The 19,508-nt window shown below is 38.1% G+C and overlaps 1 protein-coding gene across 3 annotated transcripts in view; it reads right to left on the minus strand.

The window, feature by feature from the left end:
• Positions 1-19,508, minus strand: part of ZRANB3 (zinc finger RANBP2-type containing 3) — a 43,048-nt gene that overhangs the window by 20,839 nt on the left and 2,701 nt on the right. The window contains exons 1-4 of one of the 3 annotated variants that reach the window (XM_039386332.1): positions 9,018-10,247; positions 8,490-8,656; positions 2,775-2,793; positions 28-206 (exon numbers count right to left, since the gene is read on the minus strand). In XM_039386332.1, the coding sequence (XP_039242266.1) occupies positions 28-206; positions 2,775-2,789 (194 nt within the window). In that variant the 5' untranslated portion in view covers positions 2,790-2,793; positions 8,490-8,656; positions 9,018-10,247. Of the gene's footprint in view, positions 1-27; positions 207-2,774; positions 2,794-8,489; positions 10,248-15,769; positions 15,926-19,508 lie in introns of those variants that run through there. The other 2 variants (XM_027748963.2, XM_027748965.2) reach the window with 2 other exon arrangements.

A 19,508-nucleotide genomic window follows, 5' to 3' on the forward strand; every position in this document is an offset into this window, starting at 1 on the left:
CACAGAAGAATAACCAATTTTACTCACCCGACATCAGTTTTGTTCTGGATGATGGTAATGTCATCTGGAGAGAGCTCTGGAATCCACTTCTCCATCTCATCAACCCAAGGGTATCTCAGAGAGGAAGGCACCACAATCAGGAGAGGCCATTCATTTTTGTAGTAATATGAAATGGCAATTGCTTGAATGGTTTTACCCAGCCCCATCTGGGAAAAGAAAAGAACAAGATTAGACAAAGAAGTCTCAGCTCAGAAAGCATCTTCCACTCAGAAGAGCTAAAAAGAATTTGCAAAGACAGAGCCAGCTAAAGGAAACCAAGTCAAAGAGTTCATCACATAGTTTAATTAATTATCTGTTTAATTATCACTTGCTACCACAGATCATCCTTCATGAAACAAGATGTTTCTGTTAAAATGGATTAATACATTTGTTATATCTGGTTTGCTCATTAAAGCCAAAAGAAGTATTTCCATTCTTTTCAGAAGATTTTCAGTTCAGGTTCTTAATAGTATAGACCAAAAAAGATCAAACTCTTTAACCTGTTAAGGTGCAAAACCCATTTTTTTAAAGATTATGCAAAGGAAAGAAGAATATAGGATGCCTTTGTAACATAAAAACAACTTTGTTCTTAGTTGCAGAGGCAACTGGAGAACAAACAAGGGTCTGTGTGAACAACTCTGGTTTTGAACCAGTAGGTCAACAAAAAGGAACGACTGCTCTCATTCCCCAGAGCTAATGGGTTCTCTTTGGTCTGGAACACAGAGTGGGAAGTCCACATAGTCAGAATTCCCGTTTACGGACAAGGTGAAGGGTAATGATTCAATATATGTACATAACAAGAAAGTACTTGGTTCATACTGTCACGGTAGGAACACTGTCCATGAGTTATGACCACAGACAGCAACAGATGAATATAATATCCAGAATTTAGGGGTTTGTTCACATGGCAAGAGATAGTTACAGACTCCTGTTAAACACCAAAGCAGAGACTGGCCTTAAAATACTCTGTGCAGGTTTTCCACGGAGTCCAGTGGATATTGGAGTTCATTTGCTCCTGTCCAACTGCTCACAGCAGAGATACAAAAAACCAACTCTCATCTCCAGTATTGAATTTAAGTGGATTGATGTAATGATATAGTGGAGGGATTTCCCAGGTATAGAAGAAAACATAACGAATCTTTCTACTATTACTAGAAATAAAAATAATCAGAGCTGCTATGATATTAAGTTTTTGTTCAAAATTGCCAAGTTTTCATTAAAATTTTCCTGAAAGCTCCCCTTGTGTCACCAGGAGTTCTCAGGCCAGCTGAAAACAAATCCTAGTGAAAGAAAAAAACCCAACAAAATAACATTTATTTGTAGTTGTTGCCACAGTTGTGTCCCTAACTCAGACTGCCCAGACCCTGGTGATGATCCAGACAACTGAGCTGAAAGGAGCAAGGAGTAAAAGCAGGGCTCTTGGCATCAGTGCACCCATGACCATAGATTATGGCCTTGTTTTTTGATTTAAACTTATCTTTCTCCATCATGGAAATGGATGACACAAAAAAAGCTGAAATTTTGAGGGAAAAACATCTGTCCTCACTGCAGGGAAGAATGGAAATGTATTTTTAGAATACCTCTCAAACACACTCATTATATTACTTTAACCTTTACATAGTTACACAATGCAGGTATATGTACAGTAATTCTAAGATCTCCAGTTTTCATACATAGCTTCTCTTTGTATACAAACTCACAATACTGATATTTTCTTTCCCCAACATTCTCTTATTTTAGAGACAGTCAAGAAGCTCAGGATATCCCACTGCTCAATACTTCCTCCAGTGCCAGACCTATTGTCATTACAAAATATACATTATTTATTTTGCAATAAATACATCTTGCAGGACTTTTTATTGCTCACATAATTACACAGAGCTCATTTTCTCATTCAAGGAGGGAAATAAGAAATTTTTTTTTTAATAAACAAATATACTGCTGGTATTTTGATTTTTCCCAAGCTTCCCTTTTCTCTTCCCCTGAATACTTTTGTATTCTTCACGGTTTGCAGAAATTTCACATTCTATGCCAGTTTATCTCCAGTTGTAATGAGATTTTTCTAGTATGAGGAGACGCTTAAATCCCAGTAATCCATCTCTCTCTCCCTCCTGGTGTGCCAAGAAAACCCAAATTAGAATAGGGAGACTATATCAATCCCCAAATATTACCACTCTTTCAGAAAGGTTTTACACTGACGACACAGCAAGAGCATTATTACAGAAATGTTTTATCTGTGGTAAGAAATGCTGGACTCAGATTTCCCTACTACGGAATACAATGTGAATTTTCAACTGTATGGAAGCAATGAATTTCACTATCAACCACTTGATCAGTGAGTTTAAGAAAATTCATCTTTGGAAACCATATCTGTTAAAAATCTCTTTGGACCAAGAATGTCCACTAGTCCATCAAGAATGCAATTATAAAGTGCTTAAAAGAAATCACCTGAATTAAAGTTTTTAAGATTTAAGAATTCAAGAGATTTAACCCACCTAAATGTAGCTAAAAGGAACTTTCTAAGTTTTCTCATTCTTTTAAACATTCTTTTAAACTCATGTCAGGATTCAATTTTTTCCTCAGTTAGGTGTTTCCAGAATATCTGCTGACTATCACAGGAATTAGGCTGCTTTCATTACCAGCCTTTCTGCCCACATCTCTCAAACACAAAAAGTCACCTCTGCATGAAGAACATTAACACAAAATGGTGTTAGAGGAACAGGAACATCACTTACCTCATCAGCAATCATACACCTGAAAAAGAAATGAAAAGAGAGGGGGGAAGAGCAGAAATTAATACTAAATATAACAAATAAAACAATACTTACAAATGGATTACTATAAATTTAACTTGTGGATTTGCAGAACCAATGAAAGGAAAAAAGGTGACTTCACTCCTCCAGGTGTCAACTAAAAAAAGTGAATTTGGTCTGAATTTGAAAGGATGCCAATTGTTCTAGAAATGTACATTCAATTTGTGAGCATTACTGGAGAACTTGCAATTGCTGCTTAGGTCTAATGATACATTAATTGTAATCTTAGGAGACATTTTCAAGGCAGGAAGTGCATCTTCAGGGTTGTTTTGTCTTTCAGAAACAACAGTGCTTTTGCTGCTTCATGATTAAGGATTATTTATATGTCAGACTGATTTTAAAAATCTGCTTTCCAGAGCTGTCACATTTGTTTGAAAATAGAAGCAGACACTCCCTCTCCCCCACCAATTGTACCAGCTAAAGTATTAGAAAATGAATTTGATTTTTTGCCCATTTTGGAGTCACTTGGTAACTACTCCACACAAAGACAATGACAATTCCAAGTCTCCAGCCTAAACTGGTAAATTCTGTAAATTTACATTTTTTAAACATTAAATGTCATCTTTGATATGAATTTCTCAAAAGGTGCTTTAAGTTATTTAGTTTATTATGTACATTTTTAACTCAAAGAGGCTCTAGGGACCTTCAATGTTTCTAGCCCATGAAAGCTTCTTCATCATCCTGGAACTTGATGATCTTTGAGGTCCCTCCCAATCCAAACCATTCTGTGATTCTATGTGTACCCTCTGTCTGCCAGTGTAAATTCCAGTGTCTACCCATTTCCCCAGTTTCTTTCAACTGAGGTAAAAAAATGAATTAAAAATTAATTCTTCTACAACTCAATTCTTTATAAATAACAAACTATGTATCTGCAACTGCTTTGCAACCCGCTCCCCCCCAGCTGTTGGGGATGGAGCAATGAAAACAAAGGAAGAAAACACAACAAGAAAAAGCCCCCAAGTCTGCAGATTTCCAAAGGGAAAAAAAGCAGGAAGAGAACTATTTTTAGTGGCAACTCCTGAGTCTGGGGCGTTAATGCCTATGATTTGCAGCTGGGTAAAGACATTTACTTGCAGACATCTAACACAATTCTAATTTTAAAATGGCAGGTTTTGCTCCGACTGATTTTTTTTCCACTAAATACTCATTGTTAATTGCTTAAGCTGAAGTTTACAAAACAAGTCTTTCTTTCTGCAGATTCTTTGAGGCCAACAACATTAATGTGCTTTCAGTACATTAATCATGTTTTTTAAAAACAGTTTGAGGCCTGAAGTCAATTGGAATTCACAATAACCCACTGTTGCAGTTGTACTTCTTACACAAATGCAGAAAATGAGTGAGACTACAACAGTTAGACACAGAGCAGAGGCACCTCAAGAATAAACCACAGAACTTCTTCAATAAAAATTATTTAATATAAGGATATCAGGGCAAAAGCACAAATATAGCAATAACCAAGTAGCATCTGTTGTAAGGAAATGTGGAAAAGAGGACAGGAACACAAATGTTCCTTGCCAACTTGTGCTGACAAATACAGGATTTCTCAGCACATCAACTTAAATTTCAGTAGAATTGCATAAATAATGTAATGTTAATTATGCCAGTTCAGACACACAAATCGAAGTGAGAATACATAAGATCCTATTGCACTGTTCTTTGGCATGGGGGAATTATTTGGACCCTCCTTTTTCAATTTCAGGATAACAGGCTACAATGAAGAAATTCAGAGCGATTTACAAATCACTCTGACAATTAGAAGCTGAATAGCAAATAAAACAAAAAGCTTTAGAATTAGGTCAACCACAGGCACAGATTTTTTTTTCCATAAAACTAGATTTTTTCATTAGGGTGATCTGTAGCCACTTAAGCTTTGATGACTTGAGTATCTGCTGACGACTAAGAAATTGCTCTGGTTTTCTTTCTGCCCTCATTTTCAGACTGCACCCATAAAACCTTTGGTGCTACAGAGTATCTTCTGTCTTCATGGTTATTAACTTCCACTTAATATGTCTGAAGTGAAACTTATGTAGCAGCAGCAAACCTTTTTAAAGCTCCAGTTAAAGTATCTGAAGGTGTCAAGCCCTCTGTTATGATACACTTAGCAACATGAATCACTGCTTTGATCCACACTCTTCACACTCGAATTCCTGAAGTGCTACGGTTTTTAAACTGCTAATTTATGCCAATTAATTAACATTATTGACACTCACACTTGATAAAATTTTGACATGGCACACCAGGTTGAGTTTATGATACAGCTAGAAGTTAATAAAACTAATGTAAGTGGAAATGGAAATGGAGGATATTCGATTTATTTTATGACATAACGCATTTTAGAGCATTCATCTTGTGTAGCTTTCACAGCTCAAAAATAAGAATCCCAAAGATGCTTAATGTAGTTACAAAAGCTAAGTCCAGATTTTTTCCATTCGATTCTAGGGCAATGACAAATAGCTTATATTACCACGAGGGAAATCATCAAGTGTTCCCAGTTTATAACCACAACAATTAGATTTGAAATGTAAAGAACTCACCCATCATCAGAGCCCACATCTCACAGAACTCACAAGGTGTCTAATAATTGCATTAAGCTGTTAAAAAGCAATATTTTACATAATCTTAGAAATATGCAGCCTCTATTTAAACCAACCCTCAGTACAACCTATATTATTGCAGTCAGACAAGCTGCCAGCATGGACAGAAAGGTTCCGTGCTGTCAAAGCAGAAGAAACAGACCTTCAGCTACACTGAAGGGACAAATATGTATTTTTGTTTCGCATATTTTGACTGCAGGAAGACAGACTTCTTGTTCTCTGAAGTTCAATTAGTCATTTCCTCTCAACTGGTAGTTACCCAATCTGAGCTTCAGCATTCATGTCCCATCTGTTCATATGACACCTTAATAATAGCTCCATCCAAGAATATAAATCAGAGCTATGATACACACATTCATATCCTGTTATAAGCTCAGCCCACATGGGCAAAAGTTTCAGAAAAGCATGGAAAAAAAGCATTTTAGATGTCTCAGTTGCACTTACTCTCAGCAGCAAAGCCCAACCCTGCAAAAAGCACCACAGTCAATGGCAAATTCTTTCAGATTCGTTCCCATTTCATTTTCAAAGGTTTCCCTTCTTCAGAGCGAATCCTGTGGCTTTTACTTGAATCTCTGTCCATTCATCAAGGAAATCTACTATTTTTTCCTAGCAGAAAGCACCAGGATCTCATTGGGATGCACTGCTTCCTACTATTCACAACCCTTCTGCAGTTGTAGGGTCAGCAATGGACACAGGACACATTTGGACACAGGAGTATCTTGCATAAACAGAAGGGAACCATAGTTTGGTCTCTACTAGGATTTAATAGTCCTCTCATTTTGAGATGTATTACCTCCAAAATAAAACTACATTTTCCTTTAAAATGCAAACTCAAAGAGCCACAGGCAGTACACTGGTAAGTGAACACACATGCAGAGAGCAAGGTCTAGGTGCTGGTTCACCTCAGGTGCACAGAGCTCCAAAACCCTGCTGCTGATCCCCACCCTGAACAGAACAAATGCAAGTGCCTGAGGTTACACACAAAACCCATCACCGTGTGTGAAGATTTCTTCTAAATGTAGAGAATCCCTTAATTTAAGGGACCACACAAAGCTGGACGAGTCAGAACCAGATTGTCACAGAACAGTCTTGTAAAGGTATTGAGCACCAAGCAAAGGTGCACTTACAGATTTTTACTGCCAAACCCTGGAGAGAACCCAGAAGTAACCATAAAACAGGAGAAGGAACTAAGAAAGAAACCCAAACCTGAGCCCTCTGAAAGCTCTCATCAGTAAAGTTCTGTCTCTGGAAGGACAAAAAGAGTAATTTCTCAAACCTCAAAGAGCCCAGGAAAAGCTCCTGGTTGTGTTGATGTCAAGAAGACTGGAATCGACTTTGCAAAGCAGAAGGAGAAACAGATCTTGAAAATTTTATGCAGATGAGCTCATTGGAGAAGCAGGAGGAAACTGAGGTTAAGCTCCTGTGGCATATGCCATATAGGCACACAAAAATAGACTGCATCAGAGAGAGGGGAACGCTCAAAGAGTTTCATAAAATGAGTTTCAGGGAAGAACAAATGTTTAAATGAAAGTCATTTCTATTTCTGTGCGTCTGGGTTACATTCAGGTCACTCTTTTTGAAATGTCAGCACTATTAACCAGGCAAAGAATACAGGCAAAGTCTCTTATATTAATTATGGCTACTTCAGCAAGGGATCTTCGTAAAGAGAAAGAATCTCATTTTGAACTTTGCTCTTGAAGGAATATCGACTAACACCACGCTAGCACAAGTATAAGGTCTGTATAACCAAGGATCCCACTAAATCATACAGTTGGTGATAAAGGTTTCTTGTAACTACAGAAATCTTTTGCACTCATATCCTTTCTAAACTAGACAGTTGTGCTTCCTCATATGGAGGACTAAAAGCCAAAGGGGCACAGCAATCCAATACACCTATTGCCTGCTTGTGGGGATAATTTAACTTCTTGACTGATTTTCAACACCTATTTATCCAGAAAAAACAGTAGTTAGAACTGCAGGTAGCTTTGTCAGAACAAACTCCTTCCTTTTAAACGCATTTTCCAAGGCAAACACTCCAAGCAGTAGCACTTAATTTTTTAAAACACTGAAAAATTTTGTTACTACTGAAGCCAATGAAAGCTGTTTTTTGTTAATGCAAGCTTTGGAACATGTTGTACAGAGGAAGCTCACGTCTTTCTTTCACCAGTGTGGGTGTCCTGATATTCTTGGGATTCTCACCTACTCATGTGAGTCAGTTTTATATAACACTACAACATATAATTTGCCTCCTACTCACAGGCCAACACTTTAACACTAACATCTTATCCCAGGGTTATTTAAGGAATCTGAACTTAGAACATTTTTATATAAAACTGCGCAAGCAGGCGTTCCATTTGTGTGTCAGTAATCACAGCACAGCCCCAAAACTGCAACCAAGAGCTGACTTCCTTGCAGAAATCATCAAGGTTGTTTCACCAAAAATAGTGCTCCAGGAGATGTAAGATAGGCTGTACCCTTGCTACTGAACTACACTATTTTAAAAACCCCTAAACAATAAAGAAATGACCTTTTATTTAACATAAGAAGCACTAAATTGCCACATCTGCAGTGCTGGTGGTTCTCAAAAGGAGTGTAGAGGAGAATGGTTGTGCTTGTCTTGTGCTTTCCTCCAACACTCCTCAACATGTGACTGAAAAACCCACCCAAAGTGCTTTATTAACATTTGAAAGCTCTCAGACCACATATTCTAGTATTTTAGGTTTGACAGAGATGTGTGGAATAGCACATATCAGAGTGGTCAACTTGAAGGTTAAGCTCAGACACATCAAGAAGTTTTTAGGTTATATTAGCTGAACTGTTAACGGAGGAAAACTCCAGTCAAGGAGACACCAAACAGTGATAGTGAAAACTCTTCACCTATTCAGTCACTGGCTGCAGAGCCAAATTGGTTCTCCAGCTGACTCGGTGCAAGGAAAACTGACTTCACTTAATTGGAACAGTTGGAATAACATCAATGAATTTCAACTCCCGATAATCCAGGCTGCAAACTTAACCTTGCTGTTACCTGGCATGACTGAAATACCTGTGAGCAGCAGGTCTTCTCTAGTATGCAGACTTTCCATGAAATTCAGGTACTTGTCATGATTTTCCCAATGACCTCTGCATTCCCAAGTGACTCTCCCTCTGCATTTATCTGCACTGGAAGAGCTGTAGAAGCACTCTCTTCACATCTTTCTCCTGTAAACTCAGCTGAATCATACAATAGGGAAAAGAATTATCTAGAAAAATCTCATCACTAGTCTCTCACAGTTCCCAGAGTCAGTGTCTTTTTTTTTCTCCAGTACCCCAAGCTCTTAAGACCAGTGTTTTCTCCTACACTTGGTTCCTCCTCCATAGCAATCCTTCAAATTACTTTTATACATTCCAAATACTTCAAAACAACTATCCATTCAGCTGTTGACAGAATATGCCACTTCTTTTCTGACATATATCTCTGAACTAAGCAGTTCTGCTGATCTTTCCTATGTTGATTTATCTCCTCTACTCCAACTTGTCCCCCCGTCAACACAACCCAAAGCCATCAGAGAACATGTGGAATTAAATTGCTTACCCAGTCACCCTTGGGGTAGTTTTTCTTTCTGCTTATGTTATTCCTCTTCTTCCAACTTCCATTAAGTCAGTCAGAAGTGACTCATACTTGTTTAAAACTTTACTTCTTCTCACTTGCATTAAAGCCACTTGTCTCACATACTCCAACCTGATCACTCCCATTCTTCCCTCTCCCTGATGCTTTTAGTTGACCACTCTGACCTTTCCTCGTGGATTCTCACTCTGCAAACTTCCAGTGCACACAACTAACAGGAAATTCATCTCCCCTTCCCCCTCTCTCCATCACTGCTGGCACCCTATTACCTGCACTTGTCTCTATCTCACTTGGTTCTCCTCTTCCATTCTAACAAATTGTGCCCTGTATTTTGAAAATCTGTATTTTCTACTCTACTCCTGCTGCTACAAGTCCACATTTAAGCCCAGCCAAATACTTAGATTACTACCATTGCTTTTTCTATGTTCTTAAGTCCTATTTTTTTAACCCCACGCAGTTCCTCTCCTGAATTATATTCTACATTCACTTACTGACAATGCATTTTTTGTCCTATCTGAATTGCTTCCCCAGTTCCTCCAGCATCACTCCCAAACAAGCTTCCCTGGCTATGAGAGCTCTGCAGAACTTGGCTCGGTCTCTCATTCATACTTCCTGCATCTGAACCTCATTCTGTGAGCCAGCAGCTTCATTTAATCATCTCTCTCTTCTTTAGCACTTCTCAGATGTGAAATGTTCTCTGAAACATTACAAACCTCTTAAAGAAAAAGAGACATCTTTTGTTAAAAACACAGGACACTCAGAGCTGGAATATATCAACTGTTTGATCCTCTACAAATTCAATAAACAGCCATTCCATTCTCTTTCCCCAAGGGTTACTTCTGTGTCTTGTTTTCTAATACTGGAAACAACTGCTCACCTGTTATTATGCAGGGTTCAAGGACTCATTTATCACAAAATTATAATAGTTTTGTATATCTGGGTTGCTGAATATATTGGAATAAAAGAAGATTTCTTTCTTATTCTAGCAAAGACTTGTGCCTTGTTTCAAATCTCTCTCTCAGGCTATCTAACCACAAATTACTAGAACTTGAGACAGAAATCACATAAAGTTACAATTTTATTTTTATTCCCAGTTCTCTCTGACCTGAAGATCTTCAAATAACGGAGACACTTGTTGATGGCACTTGATGCTGCAAGCTACCAAGTACAAATTAAAATAAAAATAAAACATTCAAAGAAATATTCCTAGACATGACTAAAAAAAACCTCAAATGTGAGGGGAATTTCATTTTCTAACATGCAAATTTAATTAATTTGGCTTCCGTCTACATCAGTGTGACAAAACCAAAAAGAATAAGTAGATTTTCCAAAAGAAAAGATGATTAACTTCATCTTGTCTGTGAATTTATCTTCTTCCTGCTGAACTCTGAGTTCTCCATCTTAAGATCGAATTGGTCATGAGTTTAATAACAAGAATTCAAATTAACTCCAGTCTCCCCAACAATGATACCACAAAGTTTGGAGTCATTGAAGGATGTTCTGTTTGGTACTGACACCAGTTCTACATCCTTCCCTGCAGCATGTAAGAATGATAAATACTCACTGTCATGTGCTATTAAGGAAATAGCCAGAATGCTCACTAAGATTTTCAGCAACTTATTGAGCACAAAATGGCCCAATATGAATAAAAGTTGAAGAAAAATTCTTCTTCTTATATATATATATACTATATATATAAGTGTTCTCCCTAAATACCGGTAATTATCAGTATAAATACCGTTATCAGTATAAATAGTGATAATACACTGAGAATTATCAAACACCTACAGCTCCATTAAATACTAACTCTCTGTGCCAACCATTTCTGTTACATTTTTCTTTGTTTGGAAATCGATGGGTAATGTTTTCACTGTATAAATGAAATTGTGTGCTTCTTGTTTAAATTAAACTAGGACATTTAAGTAAACTAATAGAAACTAGTGTTGTGAGGACTTATAATAGATGAAAACAGTAAAGTAAAATTCCACTGAAAATAACTATGACATGTCTCCCAGGAGAGAAATACTAATAAATAACACTGGGGAAAAATTCAACAGTCGCCTGTAGCCTATAAAAATAAAATATTTTTAGAGGTGTTCCTTTAAACCATGTAGCTGATTCTAAAGAAACCAAAAAGAAATTTAGATAATGACAAAAAGCAGCTGCTCTTGCATTTAATCACAACATCGACTTGCAGCAACCTGTGACCTTTCAAACAAAGGACAGAAAAATCAGACAGTAACAGATACATGGACATGGAACTGGGCTTAGTGCTTCAAAATGAAAATGGAAGACAAATCTATTTTCTTATTCATACCTACTATCGAAGATAAGAAACTGAAGAAAAGAAACACACTGAAAAAGCAAAACAATCAGTAATCTCGGATCGAAAATGGTAAAGATAAAAGCAAAGTGAAACAAAAGCCTTGGTAACTTAAAAGGGCAACACAAGACAGAAAGCAACAATGGTATTGTACAGAAGGACAAAGAAAGATTAATAGACAACATGAAAATCAGAAGCAAACTCAGTAATAACGACAAAAATAACAGTGAAAGTGAAAAATAGTTAAATAAAAGTGTAAGACAAAAGGCCCCACTGCTCCAGCACAAACTAGAATGTGCACGGAAGTGCAGGGACTGAATGTATTTTCTCTTCCTGTATCAGTTCCCAAAATCTATGACTCCCTTAGACACCCAACTAACTCAAGTGGAAATTAAACCTTTCATACTACTCAATGACTAATACACCCTAGAAAGCTGAAGAAATTTGTGCAGAAATTCACCCAAGAATTTAAATATCACATATCAGAATTTCCTGGCCCTACAATGGGCTGTGCCTGGGAATTCTAAACATTTCTATTTGCTTCCTGCCCAAGAGCTACATTTCTATGGTTCAACTACTAAAACCTCGGCAGACTATGTGTGCCCTACATTAGCAGTGAAGAACCTTCCTGTGTTCATAAGGTTTGAGGAAATTTTGATTTGAACCTCTGGTTTTATTTGGTCTACTCTGAGGGTGGGAGGGGGGAATTAATTTCTACAAAGAATGATAAAGTCTTTGAAGTAAAAGTCTGTTCTAATTAACAAAGAACTATGTTTCTCCCGTGTAGCCTGCTAGAGATCAGAGACACACTCAGTGGGAAAAAATGCACTATTTTGAAGTGCAGGCAACTGATTTGATATTTTAATAGAGGACACTGACACTCCATTCTCTAATCAGCTCACTGTCACAATGGTCCTCTGTATCCTACTACCAAAAGCAATATTAAACACTACACAACTTTTTCTTACTCTAGAAAGGGACTGCCTAAGAAAACCAATATCCTTTCATTAAAACCCTTTCATTAAAACTTAACGCCAGATATGAACTCTGCATATCCTGATACTGCCATCCATGGTCATTTACCTTTTTTACTGTGTCTGTACTCAATAAACAACATTGAGCCAGCATGTATGCGAAACTAAAAATCACTCTCCAGAACATATGTTAATGTATTACCTCTAAAACTTAAAGAGGAAACAAGATTACCCCAGTAAAACAGTTTGAGCACACAGTTACAATGGAAAAGCTCATTTTCGTGGCTGGTAAATATCTCCAAATCCTCTTTTGCATCCACAAGCAAGACAGCTTAAACAAATTGTTCTGCCAGCATGTCTAGGAGGAAAGATATCTGTGTGTCTGAAGGCATCTTTTGCAGATACCATCAACTAGGCAAGCAATACTAAATAATGATGTTTGCAGATGCCATGCTGACAGCTTTTATGACGAAGCCTGATAAGGCATTTAGTGATATGGTGAACACATGCCACCCAGGAGCACAAGGACTAACTTCCAAACAGCACACCTCTGACTTTTATAGTGCAGTCAGGAGAACAAACTGTTTGTATTACGAGACAGATGTCCCACACTTCTGTAAAGAGAGGATACAAAACAAGAAAACATGGTAAAAAGAGATTGTGAGTCTCCAAGTGCTACATTAGTGAACAGCAGCAGTAAAAATCAATAGTATTCAAAGAGAGATGTGGGCTCAAAGGAGGTTGAATACAATCCTTATCAGTGCTATCAATCATTTGCCCACGTATCTACCACTTTTCCAGAGTACTGTGCTCGGACACTGCCACCTCCTCTTCACCAACACGTGGTGACTCCTCAGGATTTCCCAAGCCCATTGCTAAGAGTTTATGTTCCTAGAAGGGACAAGTTTGCTGGTTTTTTTTATTTAAGAGACAGTTTAAAGCACATAGAAATAAATAAATACATATTATTGCTGGTTTTAAAAGTAACTTAGATCTTTACTGAACAAAAATAATAGAAATAAAATAGTCTTCAAAGACATAATTTGTGTGCACCCATCTTTTCTGCACATTAATGTCTGAGGTTATAAATAAAGACTGTATGTTGTATCCATCCCTAAGTAGCCATTCCCAAGTGCATTTCTGAAGAATAAACTCTAGGAAGGAGTAAGTAGCCCTGCAGTTATTTACCTTTATGGCATGTTTGTGAGGTAAAAGGTATCTTAGCATATGTTGAACCATACACTGCCTTGTTGGCTCTAGAATTATCAGTTCCTAGAAAAGGGTTGGGCAGTGTCTGTCAGTCCAGATGATGCCCTTGGAGCATCTACTGGAAAAGCCTTTGATTCATTTACTAATGAAGCAAAAGCACAAACCACAACAGTATATTTATTTCATACCCTGGGAACAGATAAGGGAATTAATAGTTCACTCCCAGCCTCTTTCACGCAAGAAATAAAAGTTTGTTCCAATAATAAGTTCCTTTTTCAGGCTGGGTGCTTGTCTAACCTAAGATAAGATTAATTAATTGAATCTCTTCAGCCTACAGGAGAGCACTTGCTCTACACCGGTTTCCTTCCACTCCAGCAAAGCCTGGATTAAGTGATGACTGCAAGGAGGGCATAGCCTGGGGGAGAGAAGAGAGATGAGCTGAGATGCACATATTGCTGACTTCAAAACCTGTGTTTATATATTTTTTAAAACTAGAAAAGACACTTCTACAGGAAAGCACCAGACCCTGCTAAAATATACCCCTGGGGATACTGAAAAAAGATTTAAATCATTATGGAGTACACAAAAGGGAAAGACTTGGGTGAGCCAAGGGCTCACAAACTAATGAGAAAATTCAGCTGCAAGCACCAGAGGCTTTTGTTCTCTGTTTTGGGACAGAAAGAGAAATAGATCTGCATGAGCAAGGGACAGATTGAAAAACACTCCTTGGGAAAGTTTGATTTAATACATTTTAATTCTGATAGAAGCTGACTGAGAGTGGGCACACAATGCCCCAGTTTGACCCAGCTAAAACACAGGATTTGGTGTGCCAAGGAAAGAGGTTTCTTGCAATCATGATGAACATATTTCCATATGCAGGCCACATCAAAACCATCAGGGTCATATTATGTAAAAGTCTTGTTAATGAAGGGCTTAAAGAAAAAAAGAAAACAAACATAAATCCCATAACCCTAATGAAACTAATATAATATAATTCCCTCCTTGACAGAGTCATTAGCCTAATTCCAAACTTTTTCAGATTACTTATTGCAGGCAATTGTTACTTCTTCAACAAAGAGAATAAAGAAATATCTGATTAAAATGGATCTAGTCCTACAGTTAAGCTGCTTCCTGAGGAACCTCTGCATTATATAATAGGCTGCAAAAGATAATGCCCCTTTCAAACACATCCACTAGCCTACACTAATTAAATGGGTATAGTTTCTTCAATGTTAATGGCTTCTGTTATTTCACTATTTGTATATGCAAATGTACCTCAATTGCATATTCTATAAACTTCACTTCCCTTTATTAAAATCAGATCAACTGAGAAATGGTAGCCAAGGGCTTTCCATTTATTATATTCAAATTTAGGTCCTAAGCCTCTTGCCCTAAGTGAGATGATAAAATGATCAGAAATTAACTTCATCCATCTTTACAACCACTTCCATTGTAATTCCCCTTGTGCCAGTCCTCTTAAACACCATTACTTTCCAAAAGAACAGCACACAGTAGTTTCATGGCTTTAGGTTGCAATTGCCTGCGTTCCCTAAATTTTATAAATGTGGAAGTAGCACTTCCCTCCCTCCTCTTTATCTGTGTAACTCAGTAACTGGCTCTTATTCAGCAAAATATTTCCAGCCTGTGCTGCACAAACCATTTTTTTGGATTTATCAGGTACTTAACTGTTGAATGCCTCTCCTATCAGCTGCTGCACTTGCTGAGCTCTCTGCAGGGCTCCTTCTGCTCTGCTGCTGCAGCTCAGGGAGCTCCAGAACACCCTGGTTACATGCCAGAATGGTACCAAGTTTAAAATAGAATTAACACACAGATGCATCAGGATCTGTTAGTCACTCCCTTAACAGCTCTACCACGCCATTAAGAACTGAAGAATCAAATGTGAATTAACTTATTTTAAGAATTCTCTATTAACATAACAAAAATTGTGGTCCTGCTGACATCAACCTCCTTTTACATGAGGAGGCTGATATCACTTTGGTACTACAATTCTCTTTTGCAGAATGCATTATTAAACATTTTTCATCCTCCGTGGAAAAAAACCCCACAACTCCTCATTTTAAACCAGGTTATCTTCTAGTTTATGAAAGATTTCTGTAATATCTCAGCTAAGAGCTGCTGGTATTGAATAAATAAAAATTAATTTCTTTACCTAAAATAATTATTTTTAGCATGTGATACAAAAAGGATTTTACCTGCCACTTCTTTGAAGCGCAAATATGATGCCTTTTTCCTGAAAAGGAAGCAGCTTCTTTCTCAGTCTTTCAGGTAGAAAGGACAGCTTAGCATCAACATTTTCTGAATGAGAAGCTTCAAGTGTAGGTGTTTCCTGGAGTGCACTCATGTTGAACCTGAGGGAAACGAAAACAAAAAAAACCCGATGCTTTACCTGCAGGACAGGTCTGCAATGCATTAAAAAATAAAGCTTCATGGAACAATACTAATCATTTCAGCTCAAAATATTCAATATCTACACAACTTTTCTCGAGAATTCTTGAGAATTCTCTCTGGAAAGCACAAAATAATGCATGTGCTGGAGGAAGAGTCCACCACCTCAGTACCAACAAAACACTCTAAGATGAAGAGGTCAGGATGTATCACTTCCTTTAAAATATGAAATCACTATGTAAGGAAGTTTCCTGTTCACGAATGAAAGTTACTGGCCATTCAAATAGCGCTTGCTCATGGGCATTGAAATGGAACTCTTTTAGCAAATATTTTTCAGAAGAGTTCTAGGAAAAAAAATAGGCTATTTAACCTTCTGAGGATGGAACTAACAGTCCTTTAAAATTTTTAATTCTAATAATCAAATCAGAAAAAAGAGGAAAACACACCCACTTTGGGGGAAGGGGGGGAAAAAGAATAAAAAACAATAATAATAAAAAAAACCAGTAAGGAATTTTATTTCCCTCAGAAAGAAACAACACTGAACCACATAACTAATCAACAAAAATTCTCATAGTGTGCTTCAGATTGAAAATGTAGATTCTTCATTCATTTTTGTCCAAGGGACAGGGGTAGAAAAGAAATATTTTTAACTCTCTTTTAACTTCAGTAGACTTTAAACAACCAACCAAAAGGTTATAAAGCTCAGCAGCAGTGCACTGACAGAACATGAAAAAAGCGGCAAACCTTTACATCAAAACATTACCTAATTATTTTGGATTCAAAGCCTGTGTGAGGAGCTGGATTACCATAGGAACAAGGAACATCAGCCAAAATGCAGTTCCTACACTGTTAACAGTATTTCCAGGTTTGAGAGCAAAATCCTGAACATGGTATACTGGGGGTTTTTGATCCTGACTTATTTCTGAAGCAACTCGAAAGAAGTCAGAAAAAATGTGTGGGATGAGCCATTACATTCACAGGCAGAAACGTGCTGAGCTAAATGATCATTCTCTTCAAGGACCTGCAGGACTAAGGAACCTGCTGTTTTACACTCCTTACAGGGTAAGACAGACCTGGGGACACTGCAAATGGCTGTTCTATCACAACTCTATTTCCCAACGCTCCATCTCCCACATTAGACCAAAATTGAGAAATAATTTCCACTGGGATGAGCACAAGGGTTGCTACTGGACATTTTCCAAGATCAGTGGGAGATCCCAGTCCCCGAGAGACCCCTCTCCACAGAGCTTCTCCCAGTGGCAGCTTGGTCATAGCACGTGGAGCCCCTACCCGTGGTGTGGAGTGGAGATTCCAGAGTGGGATTCACTGACCCCCTGCTCTGCACCTCCCATGTGGCCCAGTAAGCCAGGTCCTGTCTTGTTAGACACTTAATATAGTCTTAAAATCAGGGAGATACAAATTAAAAGGGAATGAACAGACCACAGCAAATATAAGTTGTGGGGAATTTGCCACATCTGGAGAAAAATAAAAAGGAACTCCCACTACTGTTGACAACAGTGGGAAAAGGGAGAAGGATAGGGAAAAGAACAGGACCTGAATGTTCTGGAAGTCCACTAACTGTTGCAGAAACATCGAAAAATGAGGATTTTGAAAGATCTGTCACCAGCATTGCCAGTCAGACTAATGACATTCATGCAGACAGAAAATGAATAAGTGCTTTTTTTCTGGTTATAGGATGAATTACAGGCATGTCTATCAAGATATGCATTACAGACAGTCAGGGGAATGTGAAGAAAGTGCTGTGCATGAGCCTACAGGCAAGTTCCATGACATTCTCATTGTGAAAGAATTGAACTGGAGAACTTCCAGTTCATTCCTGCATTCCTTCTTGGGCATCTGTTACCACTTCTGCAATGAAGGGGTGTGTAACCACAGCTGCTTGGATGTACCATTCTGCTGGGCAGTGAGGGAACAGAGTGAATTCAAATTTAAATACTGATCAACACTCAAATTTGAGGCATAAGGGTTGTATTTACCATTGCTGTGGATTCTGTTCTATTTTGTGTTAAATTACTTGGCTGCTAGATAATCTTTTCTAAGAAGCATATTCTTGAAGAGGTATCCTTTGTCCCACATATAAAGCCCTAGGAATGTTATTGCTCATGTATGAAAGCAACAATCCTACCTGGAATCACAGCTAGGTGTGTGTGTGTATGCACACACTGCAGGACTTCTGTATAAACATGGTCACAGCACTGCTCTCAAAAACATGGACCTCAGGGGTCTGAGCACCTGCTGTTCCTCACCAGATGAGTGCAAGCGATTCACAGAGCAGGAAGAACTCCACGGGTGGAGAGAGGTTGATGTTGTGCTTCCAACAGCAAGATCAAGGTACAGAAAGCCCAGTTCTCACGTAAGTCTGGTACTATCAGCAGAAAGGCAGGACCTTTCTTCCCTAGACTCCTATCAGGAGTGCCCTCAAGGTGCTAAACTACTGAGACAAGCCCAGTGCTGCTCCACATACTCCTGATACAGAGCTCTGACTGAAGACCTGGAACATAACCTGTCCAAAGACAAATGGTGACTATTTGATGAGTCACCTTCTGAATGTCAATGAAATAACCAGTTACAGAGAAAGGAAATCCAGACTTCTTTCGCAAACCAGGCATTCTGTGCCATCTGGTTGGAATTGCATTATTGACTATTTTGGAATTGCATTATTGGCAATTTTTCCTCCCCATTTTACAAGTGGAATCTTTCATGTATCTTGAAAGAAACAATATTCTTGTACCCTGGGCCTCTGGAACGTTCAGCAGCAGATATAAGTACAGTAATCAGCACCAAGGCTCTCTGATGCATGTCCACCGCTGAACTTTTTTTAACAGGAGATGGAAAGCCTCTGGCTTGCCCAAGAGATGCATTTCACAGATCTCATAAAGCTCCAGTAAACACCCACTTTAGCTCTCAGTTGAGCAAACAGAAATGTTTCAGCTCTAACTGTTGGGAAAGCAACCATAATCCCTTCAATAGTTCTATCACAATATTTTCCACAGAGTATTTAATTCTTTTAAAAGTTGATTAAGGTACTTCAAGACTGGTGGTGAAAAAACAAACACCAAACATTTCTGGAGAGCCGAGCTTGAACACGAACACTGCAGGATTGGCGGACCCAACAAACCTGTTCAACGCTCAGTTCTGTGATTCACCTCCAAAGGAAATTTGTGACTCATTTTCTGTGATAATTTTCTATTCTATAAAAGCAGAGATAATGATACACCTTTTGATCAGCTTTGCTCCATAGCTTGTTGTGAGTGACAATATGAGAATGAAACGGTAACACAATTAACTTGCTGTTGAACGAGCTCACGACAAGATTCTTTCACTGAGACACTGAATAGGAACAATGCAGCTTTAGAAGCATAAATCTGAATTAGAGGAGGCACATATTAGTCATCAGTACACAGCAGTACTACCAGGAAAAATGTTTCTCTATCAGTCATTAATGAGGTTAAAACTGACTTTGGAGATCCATCTTGAAAGGCAGCAACACAGCAAGCACTAGCTACCAGATAAGTATAAAATTTT

This window comes from Pipra filicauda, unplaced genomic scaffold (assembly GCF_003945595.2).
Source record: "Pipra filicauda isolate LSUMZ 115617 unplaced genomic scaffold, ASM394559v2 scaffold47_size6085603_pilon, whole genome shotgun sequence".
In the NCBI taxonomy this organism is placed as follows: Eukaryota; Metazoa; Chordata; class Aves; order Passeriformes; family Pipridae; genus Pipra; species Pipra filicauda.